At 40.1% G+C, this 20,257-nt stretch overlaps 1 protein-coding gene across 1 annotated transcript in view; it reads left to right on the plus strand.

Annotated features, from left to right (window-relative positions):
* LOC113407226 (neuronal growth regulator 1) overlaps positions 1-20,257 on the plus strand; it is a 616,762-nt gene that overhangs the window by 473,885 nt on the left and 122,620 nt on the right. Inside the window, exons 5-6 of the mRNA XM_026655455.1 lie at positions 10,273-10,393; positions 19,424-19,575. Of these exons, the coding sequence (XP_026511240.1) occupies positions 10,273-10,393; positions 19,424-19,575 (273 nt within the window). The remainder of the gene's footprint in view (positions 1-10,272; positions 10,394-19,423; positions 19,576-20,257) is intronic.

Below are 20,257 nucleotides of genomic sequence, written 5' to 3' on the forward strand. Positions count from 1 at the left end.
AGCCGGGGGGAGGGCGGCCAGAGCGCCGGGGGGGACTCGGCTCTCCCCCCCGGCGGCCAGAGCGCTGGGGGCAGGGCAGCGAGCCCCGGCTAGGGCTCGGCTCTTCCCCCCCCGGCGGCCAGAGCGCCACACCGCCGCCCCCCTCCAGGTGCCGCCCCAAGCACCAGCTTGGGTGCCTGGTGCCTGGAGCCGGCCCTGAGGAAGAGGTCTTGTGTCATCATTATGAAGGGCTTATATCACAGACATTCAGAAAACATATCTAAAATGCAGTGGTTAGAAAGCAAATTCTGACCTCAGAGACACACACCCCTCCATTGTATTTAATGGCATTTTAAGCTGTTTAATTTCTTCCTGATAATCTACCTAATAAGTATTTGTAGCTGTTTAGCTCTCTGACTTCTATGGTATTTGACTCTCTCAAATATTCACACACTGAAGATACGACTTATTTTTCTTGGAATAAATCCTCAGGTCTTCAGTTTTATATCTTTCCTTCTTTATTTACTCAGGCAAACTGCTTTTGATTTTGCAGGGAGTTTGTCTGTTTAATGGTTAAAGGACAGTTTCTCATCCTGATATGGAAGTTGAAAAAAAACCTGTGTAAGTGCTACTCAGTATGAATTAGGGTTGCTGTTTCTGGCCCAATGAAAGAACGTCAGGAATTGGACCCTTACTTTTAAGACTTAGTAAATCTTTACAAGAATACATTTATGAACTGCAAATATGCTGTGGTAACATGAACTAATTATTTTTTCTCTACTATTAACAATATAGATGAAGATGAATGTATTATATTTTGGCAAACACAACATTTTACAACTGATGAAAAAGCATGCATTTTGCCCTAAACAAATTGAAATATTTTTTAAAGATTTATAAATCTCCATAAAGAGACCAATTTTTACTGTCTGGCTGAGTATAGGGTATAAATAACACTTCTTACTGCTGTAAAGACCTCAGTAATTTTCATATTAAGACATCCCAAAGATTTGAAAATTGCTGATGTTTGACTTCCTGTTTCAATGAATTGTAGAAAGCCTGGTCCCTTGTAAGAAAAATATCTTTATTTGGAAACATTGGAGATAAATTTGCTTTACAAAAGAAAAAGTGAAAGAAACCAAAACTTAAATTTGATGAAAATTGGCAAAATAAAAAAGATACTTTTTTGATATTTACAATTAATTCCACAAAAATGTTTGTTTAATCAGACAGTGCGGTTAATCATACAGGTGAAATTGAAAGTTACTACCACTGAATGCTAGTGTAAAAGTTAATAAATTCAGCTCATAATCATTATGCTCATGCTAGTTATAATAATTTACTGTCCATACCAAATCTTTATAAGCATTGTAATTAAATATAAAATGCACATTAGAATTATAATGAGTAATTAGGGCAACATAACTAATATGCATAAAAGTCCCAAAGCTCATTAAAATGTTAAAAGACAAAACCTGTTCTAGCTAGAATTTTTGCATATTTTCCGTAGCTGTCTGAATGCCTGTGTACCTTGTGCATTGTTCTTCCTGTTCTTTTATAAACTACACATTAAAAAAACATACTGAAAATCTTTGGTATAGCAGATTCAGTATTACCTTACTTGGTTTCCAGTTGGAACATGAGATGTAGAATCTCATTTCTAATGATATCCCACAGACCAACATGAAGGCCTGATTTATCAAAATGGGATAGCGCACTTCAGATGCATGTAATCTGAGCAGGAACAAATTATGGAACAAAGAAATATCAACATAAATAGCAAAAATTTCATCTCCACTCTTTTTAAAATGTATTTGTTATTTAAGCAGTAGGGAAGACCGCAATGTGCAATGAACAAGCAGCATTATTGTAAGAAGAGACTTTCCTAGCCAAGTGAATTATGATCCATCCATTCATTTTACTAAAATGAAACCAAATTGGTCTGTGACAAATGCTTTTGATAAAGGATTTGTCTACTTTACTGTTCATTAAGGGATACACCCTGCCCATGCTGCTCATATCTAACTTTAACAAGTTTTATAGGAGTTATACATACACATTAAGGAGACAATAGATCCATGAGCCTCTACTACTAAGCACATGTGATGTTCATGCTTGATTGTGATTGTGATTGTGATGCTGGGAGTCTTTGGGTAGCACAAGTATCAGGGGGTAGCTGTGTTAATCTGTATCCACAAAAACAACAAGGAGTCCAGTGGCACCTTAAAGACTAACAGATTTATTTGGGCATAAGCTTTCCTTGCAACTAGATTCATATAGTTTAAGGTAAAAAAAGACTATTAGATCATCTAGTTTGACTTCTGTACAACACAGGAATTAAATTTCACATAGTTACCCCTGTATGGAGCCCAAACCATAACAACTAGAGATTTACATTTCTTTAAAAAATGAAAGCTGAATCTCCGGAGAACAAGGTACCCCCCCTGAGGGGTGCTTGTACGCCATACCACCTCATACTGAACCTGATCATACAAAACACATTTGAAAATTACATTATTTTTGGTATCAAGTATCAGGGGGTAGCCATGTTAGTCTGTATCCACAAAAACAACAAGGAGTCCGGTGGCACCTTAAAGACTAACAGATTTATTTGGGCATAAGCTTTTGTGGGTAAAAAACCTCACTTCTTCAGATGCATGGAGTGAAAATTACAGATACAGGCATTATATACTGAGACATGAAGAGAAGGGAATTACCTCACAAGTGGAGAACCAGTGTTGACAGGGCCAATTCGATCAGGGTGGATGTAGTCCACTCCCAATAATAGATGAGGAGGTGTCAATTCCAGGAGAGGCAAAGCTGCTTTTGTAATGAGCCAGCCACTCCCAGTCCCTATTCAAGCCCAAATTAATGGTGTTAAATTTGCAAATTAACTTTAGTTCTTCAGTTTCTTTTTGAAGTCTGTTTCTGAAGTTTTTTTGTTCAAGTATAGCTACTTTTAAATCTGTTATAGATTGTCCAGGAAGATTGAAGTGTTCTCCTATTGGCTTTTGTATGTTACCATTCCTGATGTCCGATTTGTGTCCATTTATTCTTTTATGTAAAGACTGTCCAGCTTGGCCAATGTACATGGCAGAGGGGCATTGCTGGCACATGATGGCATATATCACATTGATAGATGTGCAGGGGAATGAGCCCCTGATGGTGTGACTGATGTGGTTGGGTCCTCTGAGGGTGTTGCTAGAGTAGATATGGGGACAGAGTAGGCAATGAGGTTTGCTACAGGGACTGGTTCCTGGGTTAGTGTTTCTGTGGTGTGGTGTGTAATTGCTGGTGAGTATTTGCTTCAGGTTTGAGGGGCTGTCTGTAAGCGAGGACTGGCCTGCCTCCCCAGGTCTGTGAGAGTGAGGGATCATTTTCCAGGATAGGTTGTAGCTCATTGATGATGTGCTGGAGAGGTTTTAGCTGGGGGCTGTACGTGGTGGCCAGTGGTGTTATGTTATTTTCCTTATTGGGCCTGTCCTGTAGTAGGTGACTTCTGGGTACCCGTCTTGCTCTGTCAATCTGTTTCCTCACTTCCCCAGTGGGTATTGTAGTTTTAAGAATGCTTGATAAAGATCTTGTAGGTGTTTGTCTCTGTCTGAGGGATTGGAGCAAATTCGGTTGTATCTTAGGGCTTGGCTGTAGACAATGGATTGTGTGATGTGTCCTGGATGGAAGCTGGAGGCATGTAGGTAAGTATAGCGGTGTGGGGGCTTCGACTCACTGGCGCAGCACCTCCTGCTGGTCGTCTCGGGAATTAGCTCTTCCAGTCTCTGGAGCACCCTCTGCAGACCAGTGTCTCGCCTGCCGCTGGCCCCCATGTCCCTCCTGGATCCCGGTGCCCTTTACATCAGGGGTTCTGCCCACTAGCAGTATCCCACAATCTGGGTCTCCCCACCCAGGGGAACCCCCAACCCCCTATCCCCACCTTACCTCAGTGGCTACTGCCAGTCCCCATCTAGCCCTCGCTCCCTGGGGCAGACTGCAGTCTATAAACCACTCATCATCGGCAAAGGGGGGTTGGACCAGCTGCCTCTGCCTATCTCTGGGCTGCTCCCCTGCAGCCCCCGTACCTTTTGTAGGCCTTTAACAAGGCCCGCAGCCTGGGGTTTTACTAGGCTGGAACTCCCCAGCTCCCTCTGCACTTCCCCAGCACTGCTCCACCCTAGGTACCCTCCTCAGCTTCCCAGGCAGCCAGGTCCTTCTCTCTCTAGGGAGCTAGAGAGATTGTCTTACAGCCTCTGGCCCTCAGCCTTCTTATAGGGCCAGCTGTGGCCTGATTGGGGCGTGGCCCCAGCTCTGGCTGCTTCCCCCAATCAGCCTAGCTTTTCCGCACCACAGCCCTCTGCAGGGCTGCTTTTAACCCCTTCAGGGCCGAAGCAGGGTGACCCCCCCGCTACATGCGGTCAGTAGGTTTCCAGTATAGGGTGGTGTTTATTTGACCATCACTTATTTGCACTGTAGTGTCCAGGAAGTGGATCTCTTGTGTGGACTGAGGTTGATGGTGGAGTAGAAATTGTTGAAATCCAGGCGGAATTCTTCAAGGGCCTCCTTCCCTTGGGTCCATATGATGAAGATGTCATCAGTGTAGCGCAAGTAGAGGAGGAGCACTAGGGGACGAGAGCTGAGGCAGCATTGTTCTAAGCGTTGGGTAGCACAGTGTGCAATCTTATTGTGCCCCAGCCCAGGTTCGGACGTCATCCAAAATAAGGTTTAGTGCTAGGTGTAGTTCTCCACACTAGTAGTAAATCTCTGCAGCTTTGATTAAAAAATCCTTGTGGAATATCACTATTATTTTTATGATTTTCATTTACTGTATTAGCTATTCAGTTAGTGTTTTTTCTTGTCATGGAAGGAGTAAGAGCAACAGAATTGTTCAGGACAATGAGCAGTGTCCAGGACCATTGACATCAAAAAGCTCAGACTTTAATAAACTCAGAGAACTAGTAGCTAAGGTCCCGTTGGAAGACAATCTAAGGGAAAAATGCATTCAGGAGAGCTGGCAGTTTCTCAAAGAGGCAATATTAAAGGCACAACAAGAAACCATCCTGATGCAAACAAAAGATAGGAAGAATAGCAAGAGATCAATATGCAAATTGCTAAGGATGAGTACAAAAGAATAGTACAAACATGTAAGGACAAAATCAGAAAGACTAAGGCACAAAATGAGTTTCACCTAGCAAGGAACATAAAAGGCAATAAGAAGAGGTTCTATAAAGACAAAGAGAAAGACAAAGGAAAGTGTAGGCCCATTACTTAACAAGGAAGGAGAGCTAATGGACAACATCAAGAAAGCTGAAATGTATAATGCTTATTTTGCTTCAGACTTCACTAAAAAAGGTAATTGTAACTAGATGTTTAACACAATTTATAATTGCACTTATTGCAATAGGTTACCTGCCATTTGGGAGTGACCACTGGGATGTATTTATTTATTTTCAATTTCCTAACCTGGGCTATATAAAATTTCAGCAGTTAGTAAGGAAGGCAACACAGAAAAGCATTACTGAGGGCAGCTGGACTTTCCTAATGGAGAGAGAAAGAGGGATCACTCTCTGAGAAAAGTTAATAGGCAGCAGGAAAAGTGCTTGAGAAGGAAAGTGAGTTAAACGAGAAAGACAGGAAATATTTCTCTAAAAATACCAGCAGGATTTTAACTCCTGGTTTTAACTCCTTGGCATGAGCCTGGTGGAACACCCCAGTTGCTAAAGGTTTTTTGTTTTTACTCTTGACAGAACCCCCTGCGGTCACAAGCCACCCGGGCCACTTATGAATGTTGGTCTCTGAATGTGCCATTGAGAGGTGTGAGAATCCTGTAAGGTGGTATCTTCAGAGAATCAGAATTACAAGAAAGCCATCCACAGTTGACCTAAATACAAACTGATTAAAAAAGAGAAATGTGCAGAAACAGTTGGTGGTGCTCAGCTGAGGAAGTAGACGTCTGCTTTTTGTGTGACTGAGGGAAGTTAGGCAAGGGGTCTAGGGGTAACAAACAGATGTCATATTTAAACTGTTTTCATTTGGTTGAGTACAACTGAAAAGAAGTTGGGAGTTTGTTTATTATCATCAATCTAGAATTTGGTCTGGATTCTGACCCCAACTCCAGCCCTCTCACACTGCTCTGGTGGCATATAGGGTCCTCAAAGGGGATGCAACAGGCACAGGGGAAATCCCTCTGCACAGTAGCAGTGTAGGGCTTATGTAAGCAGACCTATACTGCCCCACCTTACATGCCTTGGCGTGGGGGTGGGAGTGGGTGAATTAGAGGTGGGAGAAGTTATGCACATAGTGCTTTGTGCTATGGGAATTCTAAGCTGCAGGGCAACCCAGAGAAACCCAGACACAGCTTCCAAAAAACAGAGTCGTCCTGAAAGCTGCTTTAACTTATGCCAGAAGGTATTTCAGTTTCCATGGTAGCCCAGAATTGGGGCAGCACAAAGGTGGCATTTGCCCCCAGTCTCAGACTGAACCTTCTGTGCTGCATCTCTCAGCAGAGACAGTACAGATTCTAGTCCCATGAGGGTTACTAGTTTTCACTACACATATTAGTATGCTTTTCAGTAAAAATGTGGCACTGATTTTAAGTCATGGTAATAGTGCATGTAAATTGAGAATGCCTTTTTATTGCACAGTTGCAAATCTTGTCACTATCAATTAAAGAGTATGGACTGATTAATTCACTCCCTGTTATTATGGGAAAGAGACAATTGGAGAGAGTGGTTATGGCTGCTAAAACTAAAGGAGAGAAAAGATCTTTTGGTGGCTTCCTGAAGCCAGTTCACATTGTGCTATGTATTGGTATGGAAAATAATGCATTCTGTTCAATCCCATATAAAATTTTACTCTCCTGTTTTGTTATTAGATGCAGGGCTCCATCCTTATATTTCTAGCATCCAAGTTTTCTCTTCCCAGATTCCAAATTAATATAAAATTGGATGAGCTCTCACACATCTCTGGAATACTAATTAATAGTGAATACTTTAGTAAATGGAAGCTCAGCGAGATTGTGTCCAACGTCACACAGGAAGTCAGTGACAGAGTCATTAACAGAACCCAGTTTGCCCTTCCCAGTCCTGTACTTTAAACACACCATGCTGTCAAACTACAGTGTCTAATTGCCTTTAAGGTCCAAAGATCTGGGACAATGTATGGGATTGGGACACACAAGCTCATTTCTGGTTCACTGCTTGTGTCAGCAGCTCTTCTCAGGCTTGACATGCTCACTATACTTCACATACTGCGTCATGATATTTATATAAAAGGTGACATGTAATATATGGTTTGAAATCTAATAACTCACTGATCATTAATATTCTTGTGTGATATATGTTTATTATATGTGAAATATATGTTAAATATATGTGAAATATATTTAAAACAGATAAGTCGAGGGAGTAGGTAAATGGGTCTGCCCTAGACAAAGGAATGTGTATTTGCTTCTCTGAAGAGCCTTCAGGGAGAGACAATGAAGGCCCATTTACATTTTAGGTAAACAAAGCTATCAAGCTAACAAGAGGTGGAGGAGTCCATTTCCAGCAGGGAAGAGAAACTTTATCTGGGCTATAAAGACCAGGATAAGCAATTGACTCAACTGATTGTATACAGTATTACTGTATTATCAACGTTTTATCGAGTGAGATGTTTTATGATAGCCTATGACACACTGGCGGTAAATATCTTTGTAAAATGTATGTATTAACACTATATGAGGAATTATGGATATGCATTGATATTAGGCTTTCCAGTCTGTGTCCAAACAGAGGGAAAACAGATGTTTCCCAGGGAGGAGGGAATGTCACTGGTGTTTACCTGTCTCCTATGTAAATTAAGCATGGTGAAATCAAAACAATGGAATCTCTATTTACATATAGGGGGATGGGAAGTCCACAGGAAGGGAAAAACAGCATAAGGTCATTCTGCTGCTTGAAATTAGGTCATTGAACTTTGGAAGATAAAAGCAGAGCCAGAAAGCCATTTTAGCATCCATCGCTAGAGAGACACAAGGGAACAGAGCTCCTGAAAGCTGAAAAAGATGTGCCCTTCACCCAAGGGGGAGGCAGCGGTTGAAATCTCTGGGAATTGTGTATAGGTGAGAAACTTGCTTAGGAAAAAGATATTTCACCTAGGAAGACATGGGAAGCCAGCACCTTGTACTTCCGTGGAAGTTCCTGACTGAGGGAAAGTCAGCCATGGCTGGAAAGAAGGTAGACTGGTGAGAGAAATGACCTTGACCAAAGCCTGTACCTTGCTAGATTACATTTTAGACTTCTAGATGCATGTTTTCACTTTTGTTTGCTTGTAATCCTTTCTAACGTTATTCCTCTTGTGCTATTTTTAATACATTTGTTTTATTTTTACTATAAACCAACTCAGTGCTCTGTTTCAAAGGAAGGGTGTATTTACCTCAGTTAAGTTAATAAGCTGTATTGCGCTTTTGTCTCTTTAAAGGCACAATGAACCGTATTATTTCTCTGAGCTGTCCAGGAGAGGGCTGGACATTGCTGAGCACATGGTTTGGGAGAAATTTGGGACTGGGAGTATATTGTAGTCACCTTGCTGGTTGTAATCGAGGCTGGTGGAAGTCAGAGTAGGGCTGTAGACAGGCTACTGGGGTCAGAGCTGCTGAACTATGGCTGTCTAGAACAAAAGCACTCAAGGTGTGACCTGCATGCTTGTACGCTAGCTCGGAGCATCCCAGGCTGGAAGCTACAGCAGCAAAGCATTGGGTTACAGGGCAGTGACACAACCCCTCACAGGTCTCGACTGCAGTCCCCAAACCCTGTGACAGGGACTCAGTCCAACTGTCATTGAAGTCAATGGAGAGACAGACTCCCAGTGACTTCAATAATAGCTGGATCTTGCCCTTCATTAGCAATAATTCTTGCCAGGCAAAGTGTCCTTTTAAATATTTGTGAATATACTTAGGGGTAATTTCTGCATTAGTCACTGTATAGGCTATGTTAAGGGTCTATAGAAGTGGATACTGCAGACTAATGCTTGTTTCCAGACATTTTATTTTAGTACATCATAATTCTACTTCATATACTTTTAACGAGATTCACATATTTTTGTTTGTACTGAGTCATGTCCCTATTGGCACATAAAATAGCATTATGAAACTGACTAGCCTATGTAAAGAACTTCCTCATGAACCTTCTGTTTAATATAGCTGTTCCTTTCTTTGCAGAAGTCGGCTATCATAAAAGATTATAGCCTCTTAAATGACAAGCTTAAAGATGAGCGTGATTATGAAAAAGAATGGAGGGAGGAGTCATTTCACACACACACACACACACACACACATATATATATATATATATATATATATAGTTTAAAGCAACATTTGGAAAATTGCTTGAAAAAAATGAATGGAGTTTTATTTATAAGTTGAATGTTTCTTTTCTATTTTTAAATATAATTTATATGCATCATAAAATGCTAATAAAATATAAAAAAAATCTAAGAAGAAGGCAATTGCTTATCTGTTCATGTTTTCCCCTTGTTAAACTATTTCTTGTGCAATTTTGTGCTGTTTAAGGTTGGATTTTCATGAAAAATTGAGAAATTGGCAATCACTTATCTTTTATCTGTTGCTGTAAATTAAAATATTAATCTTTTAAATGTTTCTTTTGTGCAAAAAGAGAGCTGCAAAAGAGAGCAAACTAGATTAGGATGCAACATTTATGTGTATAGTGAATTATGGGAAAAATCAGACTTATTATATGTAAAAACCCTAATTATTATAATTGTGAAAGTGAGTTCTACCTTTAGTATGTACAGTTCACATTTTACACGCTTTTGGTTTAATCCTGAATTCTTTAGACAGAGGAAAATCTTAGCAGAGTCTGTGGGCATTGTGTCTTCATATGCATGTAGGGCCTGTTAGAGTCTTTCCAGTTTTCAATGGGCTCTGTATAAGTCTCTTAAGGATTAGGTATATTTATAGGGTACATACTGTCTTTGGTAAGAAATTAAAATATTTTTGAATAATTCCTAGTGCAACATGCAGTGGACACTTGTTTGTTCATATCACAGGATTATATGTTTGTTGTCTGAGATACACAGCTAAATAAAAGCTGTATATTATATTCTACTTTCAGGGATAACTTCTTCCATATCCAATTTGAGAAATGTGGTTGAATGGGAGTAGTCCTGTCACAAAAATCAAACAGGAAAATGTACTGTTGATCCATTAGACATGAAAGTAACTTCAAGCATCTTGTAGAAGAAATGAAAATATAAATCTGTAGTGATTTTTCTTTAAAATTTGCACTTCAATTTTTTTTCCAGTCGCCCCCACAATTCAGGAACTTAAATCCAGTGGTGTGATGCTAGGAGGTAATGGACTGATAAGATGTGAAAGTGCAGGAGTTCCTGCTCCAGTCTTTGAGTGGTACAAAGGAGAGAGAAAGTAAGTAACCTGCATGTATTTATTGTATACCAGTTTAATGCTGTTCTGCATATTATAAGCCTTGTGTTATAAAGAGAGGCATCAGTGGAGTTTGGTGTAGTACTAATGTTCAGTTGATTTAGAGTAGGAAGATTATGATGAAGAAACAACATACTGACAGGGCTTAACTTCTAAGTTTGGGTCCATTGAGGTGTAAAGAAGCATTTAAAAGATGCAGTCAGTGTATCTTGTGGATAGCTATGGTTATCATGTGCCTGGTTTTAGATTGGGGACCTATTATTTTATTCCCAATCCAGTCTCCAAAGCAGGGGTAAGCAACCTATGGCACGCGTGCCAAAGGCAGCACGCGAGCTGATTTTCAGTGGCACTCACATTGCCTGGGTCCTGGCCACTGGTCCGGGGGACTCTGCATTTTAATTTAATTTTAAATGAAGCTTCTTAAACATTTTGAAAACCTTATTTACTTTACATACAACAATAGTTTAGTTATATATTATAGACTTATAGAAAGAGACCTTCTAAAAACGTTAAAATGTATTACTGGCACGCGAAACCTTAAATTAGAGTGAATAAATGAAGACTCGGCACACCACTTCTCAAAGGTTGCCGACCCCCGCTCCAAAGTCTTTTCAATTTTTCCAGTGGACCTGTACTCACGTGCAAACAGATCAGATCTTTCAGCACATCTGAGGAATACCTGATATATTTTAATGACACTGCATTGAACATTGCAGTGCTCCCTACTAAACCCAATGCCTGGGTATCAGACATAGTGCAGGAACCAAGTTGTGTGTGCAAATCAAAGTCACCGAAAGAAACAATCCCAGCAGCATGGGAACCCTGAGAATCCCTCCTCCCTACTCAGAAGGTGAGAAGGAAGGAACTAGTAGGACAAGGCATCATTACAACCTCTCTGGAGAATGAGGGATGGAAAGCCTCCTCTCTCTCACAGAAACCAAGTGAAACATTGGAAGAGTCCTCTCCCAGCATTAGGATGAGATGAGAAAAGCCCAACATTCCCTTCAGCAATCAGAAGGGAAAGATTATTATGCACTGTTGTCAGATACTATAATAATGGAGGCTATATAAGTACCTAAGATGGATAGAAAAATCACAAAAAAACAGGAAATTTTTATTATCATGACAATAGCTACAGCCAACTTCTATTTTGAAAAAAGGCTGTTCAACCAAAAGGCTGGGGGGGGGGGGACAAGTTCTGCCATTTGTGGTCTGAGGAACAGATCCAACTTGTGTGAATTGCCATCACGCCACTGAAGTCAGTGGAGCTAGGATGCTTTATGCTAGCTGAGAATCTGGCCCAGGGTTTACTTTCTCTCATCTTGCATGCTGAAAATCAATAAAGTGTTTTTCTTATTTATTTTTAGTCAGTTTCATTTGTAGGTGCTTAATGCTACCTAGTTTGAGTATCCCTCTCCTCCACGGCATCTTTCTTTATTTAAAAACAACTGCTTTCATTGCAATATTTTTAATGTGAAAACTGTTTTACAGCTCTTAGGTTTATATAAAAGTTTATTTTTACAAAATTTAAATATGGGGCAAATTTAAGTTGTCAGTGTTTAAGGCATATGCACAAGGGAACAAAGTGAATGTTCACCTTAGCTTTTGGAATTTCTGGACTGCTAAGTGCTTGCTTTCTCAACTTTAACTTCCCATTAATGCTGGGATTTAACACAGAATATTAATGGGCATTTTTCATAGAAAACAATTAGTCAGAACATTTCTGACTGGCCAGCTGCTCTTCTTGAGATTTGGTCCCCTATAGGAGTATTAGCTGTCCCCTTTGCGCCACAACTTCACAGAATGGTCCTGAATACCATACTCAGATGAGTTGCAAAGTGGTTTTTTAATGTGGTGCAACTGAGACTTAGCACTAACAGTAGAGAAGATTATCTTCTTTAGAGGGAACCCCCTAAATCCTGCTCCCAAAGGTCCACACTTTGTCTCTCCCCCTTTATTATACAAAAAAACTACCATTATGTTCAAGAAGGATTTGTTGTTGTTGTTGTTGTTTTACAAGCAATGTTGCGGTACTGTTTGCGTACATTATAGAGTCTGGACTCAACTGGAGACTCCTGATTTGATGTCAGTAATATCCATTAAATGCATGGATCTGACTGATTCCCTTATTTTTATGTATGAACTCAGTTTCATGAGAGCAGTAAGACACAACAGGCAATGCATTTCAGGACAATAAAGTCCTTGCCGTCTGCCTCTTGCTTCAGCTATAACATCACCTGAGGCTTATTTTAATCACCCAGAAATGCACTACCCTATTGTCTCTTATTGCTTAAGTATTTTTTAGCACATGCTTATGTTAAGTCTAATGGTAAATAGTATTTTTGTTAAAATGTTGTTTATAGACACACTGCAGATACTGAACATTTGCAAAGATTCTAGTATTTTTGAACATTGCAGAACCTTCCCATTTGCAAGAAAGTCACTTTTCTTTTTTACTCCTACATTGCTGTGTTTCCCAATACTACCCCTGCAAGTATCATCTCTGAAAGATGAAAAATCTATACAGTACTATGCTGGTAAAGCCAATTCCCTGCTGTAACGCACAACTGAGAAATGTCAGTTTTCAAAGGCAGTTCAGGAAAAAACTATGCAGAGCGGTGAACAGATTATTTATTGGCGTGGCTAAAGTAACTTGCGGGAAATGTTAGGGCCCAATTCACTTCCTTCTGAAGTCAATGGAAACACTTCCATTCCTATATGAGACCCGGATTGGACCCTAAATTAGTGCTGAGTGAATTTAAAAACAAAATTGAGTGTTGGGTTAGTTTGAAAAACACCCAAGAATATCTGTATCTGAAATAACTATGACTGTTGAATTTACAAACTGTTTCATTTACTTGGATCTAAACACAATAAAAAGTTGCCTTTTAAGGCTCTAGGCACCCTGGCAACCATTCAAAATACAGTCCATAAAATAAGGGGGGAGAAACAGTCACAACCCCCCATTGCATAAAACAACTAGTCAGCAAAATTAAAAAGTTGCAAAACAAATTGTACCCCATCAGTAAGTTCCACTCAAACCCCAACCCATCCACCCTTCATAAGTGTCTTTTCAGAAAGATGCTTCATGCTCTGAAGGTCAACAAATTCAAGCTAGTTTGGACCAAGGCGAAGAGTAAACCCCAGTGTAAAAACATCTTCACACAAAACATTTCATGGGAAGTTCTGTCTTTCGTAAGCTAAGGGATCTCCAGTTCAAGCACCATATAAATCTCAGCTGTAGCATGTGGGACAGGGAGAAAAGCAGTCTCCATTTAGAGCTTCATCTGTCAATACCAATATCTGAAACTCCACCTGGAAGCCAGTAGTCAACCACTGCAGATCTCAGAGCACTGATGTGCGTACCATAAGATGTGAGATGCCATTTAATATCCAGGACAACACATTCTGCAGTAACATTCAGCTCCTGAATTAATTTAATTGGGCTGGAACCGCCTGGAAAATACAGCTGGGTGAAATTTTTCAGACAAAACTTTTTGTGGGGGGGAGGGAGAAAAATGCAGATTGTGGCCAGTCAAAATATTTTGCAAATTTGTTGCAAATTTGCTAATTGTTTCAGTTGGGGAAAAAAATAAAAAAAAATGTTGAAAATATTTTGTCTCAACATTTTCTAAATGAAATGTTTAGACTTAGATTCAAAACAATTTTGAATTTTTACTTCAATTTTACAAATTTTACTTCAACTTTATTTAATTTTTGTAAGTTAAAAAAAATTGATAATGAAATTTAGTGTTTTAGGTTGAACAAAATGTTTCATTTTGCCAGAAACAATATTTATTTTACTTTTTCAGTTTACCAAAAAATTCAATTTTTTTTTTCATTTCAGGTTCACCCGAAACAAAATATTTTTCTAATTTTTCATTTTGGCCACTGAACTGCAAAATCAGCTATTCACACAGCTCTATTTGATAAGTTTTTCACTTTGTCTACAGTACAAGGTTAAACCATTATGAGGGAGGCAGCCCAAAGGTCTTTAATCTAAAAATATTAATTCCATTAAAATTGATAAAGAAAACAAAACATACATTTCAAATAACCTAATAAAGACTAAAATCATGATAATGGTCTAATAGATTATAGTAACATTAATTGATTCAAATGTGAGACTAAAGACAAATACCCATTGGGGCTAATACTGATGCATGATCTTCTGTAGTCTGTTTCTAGGTATAATATCTGGAATAAAAGTGAGATCTTATTGTACTGGAAGGCCTCAAGTGCAATATAGCAAGGTGAACAAAAAGATGATGTAGCTGCATTCTCTTAAAGTGCAGTTGCTCTCTGAAAAGTGACTGGTAAAAATGGCTAGAGTTATTTTATTGACCAAGATACATTGTTGTAAGCAAAAATGACAGTGAACAGGTCTTGCAAACACCACACAACACTGAGGAGTCAGGATCCTAAAAACGAAGGCAGCAGAATATAAACTTTCATTTCCATGGGAGGCACTGTGACATAATAGACTCCTGGACTGGACCCAGGAGACATGGGTTCTGTTCCTGGCTCTGCCTCTGGCCTGCTGGATGACCTTGTGCAAGTCACTTTGACCTCTCTATGCATCACTTTCCCCATCTTTAAAGTGGATATAATGATAATGACCATTCTTTGTAAAGCCCTTTAAAATATACTGATGAAAAGTGTTATATAAAAGCGAGGTAGTATTATTATTATTTATTTAAAAATAAATGTTTCTAGCCTTATAGTTGCAAAGAAAACCTTCTAAATTTGCACCGTGTTAACCAGTACAGTGCTGTTTTCCTGGTCTGCAGACAGACAGCTTCTGTGCCTTTATTGCTGCTCAAAGCTTTCTCAAACAGTGGCAGAGTGAAATTAATAAGACGTTGATCAATTTTAGTGTTGCTGTTCAGAAACCTGGAGAAAAGTAGTGAAACTGTCCCTGTCAGTTGCATGTGCTACTTCTTGAGAAAGTTATGAACCACCAGCAGATACAAGCACTGGAGTTACTCCTTGGAGAGAATGACATGAAAAGGAGGATAAGGGTACAGTAGGAGGAGACTCTTGAGTGGGAGGGCATTGGCGGTAGAGATGGAAAGCTCATTTTCCATTCCAGTAACTTAAGGGGAATGAAACGTCAGATTCCTCAGGCTCCTTTACTTGCTTGATACAAATGATGTAGACCCCAACAGAGCCTAGAGGCAGCACTCTAGTAGGAATCACAAGTCTCCATCCCTTTCCCAGGAGCAGGAGAGCTGGGCTTATAGTCAGCTGGATATCAACCTAAAATAAGTGCTATATCTCAAACAGAAGTTATGGGCTTGATACAGAAATTATTGGTGAAATTCCATGACCCACCCTAAATGACTCCCAGGGCCTAAAGGGGCACACTCTGCCTCCATTCCCCAATAGCAACAGCAGCCAGTTCTCCCTTCACATCCAAGGGACTGGTACGGTGGGATGAAAGGTTCAAGAGGCACTTGGGAGTGGTAAATAGAGTTAAGAGGTACAGGTAGGGGAAAACCACCCTTAGAGGACCCAGGAATTGAGGGCAGCTGTGATCGCTGAGGGAGCTGTGATAGACGGAGAGGAATTTGGAGGTAGGAATAAGTCAGGGGGACAGGTTGGAGGTCACAGAAATTCAGGGGGGGTGGGGAAATGAACAGGGACAGGGGAGTTCTGGGGCACAGAAGCTGGGAAAACAGAAGAACCTAAAAGAAATTAGGTGTGATAGGGAAGCTAAAGGTGGCAGAGGCTGAATACACAGAAATGGGACCCGGTGGACCAAACTGGAGGAAACACGGAGAGGGAGACAAGACATTAGAAAGGATGATGGAGCAATAGAGATGAGGAGGAGTAGGAGGAAGCAGAGGCAGGAGGAGGGATGAGGAGTCAGTGTGGGAGGAAGAGTGAGGAGGATGAGTGAAAGCTGGGGTGGGAGAAACCCGGGAGGACAAAGAGAAAGAGCCGGGGCATTGCAAAGGCTGTGAGCATGGAGAGTGAAGCTAGGAAGCATGAAGGTGGAGGCAGGCAAAGTCCAGCAACTACAAGGGCTAGTGGCATGAGGGAGAGAACATGGTGGAAGCAGATAAGAGGGGACGATGAGGAAGGGAGGAGATATTCAGCGATGGAATGAAGAATGAGGGAGGACAAAGTAAGAGGGATTTTGTGGGGAAGAAGGACAGAATAAAGGGAGAGGATGACTGTCTTAATAGGTAGTTTAGGCCTCGGAGACTAAAAGCTCTAACCAAAATATGCTGCTGGCAACACCTGGGAAGCACAAAAGGCAATGTGGCCAGACATCTGGAGAGCTTGAGAGAGGCCAAAGCAGTTCGCAACACCAAAGTCAGTACTTGTAATGCAGATGGGCTTTGGTGTGATAGAATAGGACTTGTACTGCTTGGAACCTCATGAGGGTAGGGCCTCATGGCTCTGTGTTGGAGGATCTTTCTCTCTTCTGACCCAAACTTTGTGGATCAAAGACTTTCTCTTGTTTGACTTTTTTGGTTTTTTGGGGGAGAGGTTTAATATTGTTTTCACATCCTTCTGTTGTAGCTGCCATGATCACTGGCATCTGTTGTGTTTATATGAAAGCATAAAAGACTTTAACACTTACATTTGGCAGGTCTGACCACTGCATTCGGCAATGTAAAACCCAATGCAAGGCCCTTCCTGCAAAGCTTTCTATTAGCTTCTTTGCTGCTGATCACTAGAGCAGTGAAAATGGTCTTTGCGGCACCAAAGTACTATTTAGCACTGAAATTTTGAAAGACATACTAGATATATGATGCAACACTGCATGTAAATTTGGCATTACGTACATGGTACACTGTTCAACAGCTAAGTGATAAGTTTTTGAGGAGCCCAGAACTGCAAAGCAGGAGCTTCACAGTTTTTCTGTGGGTAGTGGAGGAAAAGAAGGAAAAGAAAGTTGTAATTTCAGAAGGCAAATAGCCGTTTACAGTAATATACATTTTGCCTTTCACAAGTCTGGAGGTAAAAATGGATTTTGTTACTATTCTTCTTACCCACAAAACCAAATTTTCAATCCTCTGTTTTTTCTTCAAGTAAGTTATCTTAGTTTTGTTCCTGAACTTACAGTGCCCACAAGGCAGTACATAGCCACTGGAATTTGATATATTCTTTTTCAGTTTAGCCAATACACTCAGCCAACAGATATAAAAAACAGTACAGAACTCTTAGTGTGTTGACTTACACTGAGAATATAAAGTACACACTGCAATGAAAATCTAATTTATATGCAGGAAAGTATAGTGATTAAATGAAAACTAGAAGCGTTAATGAAATGCAGTAAAATATTCAATAATCAATATGCAGATGTACTATTAATAATGATAGATTTGCATTTTGAGGCAGAATATTAAAAGATTGCATCCCTCTCCTGGATTTACAATTCTCTGCTTCCATATATCAAAATTAAAGAGTAACATGTTTATATAAGCCAAAATTCTGCTCTTAATATGAAATATAAGCAATTCTCTGAGTAATCAAGCATAGCTGGTTATTTTCATCATATATCTAACTCTTGTGTCTGACTTGGTTCGATGCAGCTTGTGCATTCTTCCCTACCATGATAAATGATAAAGACTGAGATTTTCCTCTCAACTCAGGTAAAGTCCCATGGCTACCCCTCACCCCAGGATTTTTCTGGGCCATTTAAAAAACCTTGATATTAAATCATGTTTGCTATCTCTTATCCGTACAGGTGCTTATCACTACAGTGTCTGCTTTTCACATAGGATGAATTATGTATCCCTTATCTTTGGTGAATCTAGAGAGTGGGAAGACTCAAAAATTGATGTTCATTTGCCTGGAAACACTGTTCCCCTTCTATCTTGGTTAATATCCCTTTCTCCAATGTGGTAGCCATGGTTGTGGAATGACCATAAATTCAAGTAGTTGCTCCTCTAGACACCTGGTTTGTGTTTAGAGAAACAACTACACAACCAATGAGGAGGATCTTGAAAAAGTTCCATGCAAAAGCTTTCCTGTAAAGCAAAGAGAGATGCAGAGTAAAGATAGGAATAATACTGTTTCCCTTTTCCTAATAAAGTCCCTTGTTTGGCGTTAGGAGTAAGTAACTCTTTCTGCGCTTCTTTACCATTTTTGCATGACAGGGACTAGTTGGAAGCGTGGGACTCTCCAGCAAAGCCAAAACAAAAAAATGTGGGAGAAGTGAGCCTTATTTTGAGCCTTATTATAAGGGGGCACTTTGCCCTTCATCTCAGGAGCTGGAAACTTCCTCAAACCAGGCGAATCCTCACCTGGAAAGATGCAAACTGGATGCTTTCTGTTTTCTTTGTGCTGCAGGACAAAGGAAAGTAGAGCAGTGCTCAGCACTTCAAAGTGCTGGAAGACCCCTCTCCATAGGCTTCAGAGCCCAATCTCCAACTTGAGCCATGTCTATGCATCTAATTGTAGTGTGGTAGTGTGAGCCCTGCAAACCAAGGCCATCAACCTGATCTGGGAAGCTCGCTTCCACAGGCTGTGTAGATGCCGTTGTGACCACACTATGATAATTGGATGACTTTGCTTTATACTTTGTTTGTTAGCACTAATGGTTCAATTTTCAGACTTGGCACTTAAATTTATCACAACACTACTTTACTTGGACACTCAGTTATATATTTTAAACAGTTATGTGCCAATTTGAATATCCAAGTACAGGATTTCACCTTCCTATTAAGGTGCCAAGATTTAAAAGCTGGGCTTTCTATTGTCATACTATATGGTTTGTGATATAGGGCAGTGGTAGTTAGATGAAAGTAAGCATTACATCGTATTATTGTCCGTAGACTGTAGAACGAATTGGCAGGAAATTGTATCAATGTAATACTATCCAGTTATTGCTTTGCCAGTGCTCCCCAGCTCTGCCATTGTGTTAGCTTTATTCCACTGGCTAGTTCCCCACTGTTAGCTCCTGTTAGCAGTCAGGCATCATAAGCAAATAAAGAAAATGCAAACATGATTGCTTCAGGCATATGATTTACAGAAGATTTTCCTTTTGCCTTCTAGACTGATCAATGGTAAACATGGAATTACTATTAAAAACTATAGTACAAGATCACTTCTCACTGTCACCAATGTAACAGAGGAGCATTTCGGCAACTACACATGTGTCGCTGCCAACAAGCTGGGGGTGACCAATGCCAGCCTGCCTCTCAACCGTAAGTAACATGGATGTATGGCAAAATGTTCATAATTGTGTTTGTTTCTCTACAGTTGTGGATGGAAAAGTATAAGAATTCAGCATGATTGTTTTGGGTTTTTTTCACAGGGAGTGTGAATACCATAGCATACATTCCTTAATAACTGCAAATACACAAATCTAACTACTCACTTTCTGAAAATAATACATTGAGCTTTAGAAAGCCCTTTATTTGGGGGATGGAGAGAAGCTTTAAGTGAATCCAAAAGCACCACATGTTTAGTGGCGGGGGATTGCTACTACACATGATGCTAAGCTTGGTTTCTGTCTCTTTTTCACTATTCTGATGGAGTAGAATCTGTTGTCTTCTCATGCTCTCTCCTTGAGATGTCCAAGAAAGATTCAAAACTTTACATACTGGAGATGCAAAAATCCAAGGTCTTATTGCAAGCATGAAATTAGCATGACAAAATCCATCTCCATGGAATACCAATAATGCATGCCGAAGATTTTACTGTGAACAAAACAAGAAAACCTTCCAGTCTGTTCAAGGAAGTAATACCTGAACATGCACACCCAGGGATTACACTCATGGAGGTGAACTGTCTCATAACTCTATCCTACAGATTTTATTCTGACACATTTTTCCCAATCTACAGACCAGTTCTCATAAATTCCTCAGAAAACCTTTCTGAATTTAA

The sequence above is a fragment of the Terrapene carolina genome, unplaced genomic scaffold (genome assembly GCF_002925995.2).
Source record: "Terrapene carolina triunguis isolate 2854851 unplaced genomic scaffold, T_m_triunguis-2.0 Scaffold210, whole genome shotgun sequence".
Lineage (NCBI taxonomy): Eukaryota > Metazoa > Chordata > Testudines > Emydidae > Terrapene > Terrapene triunguis.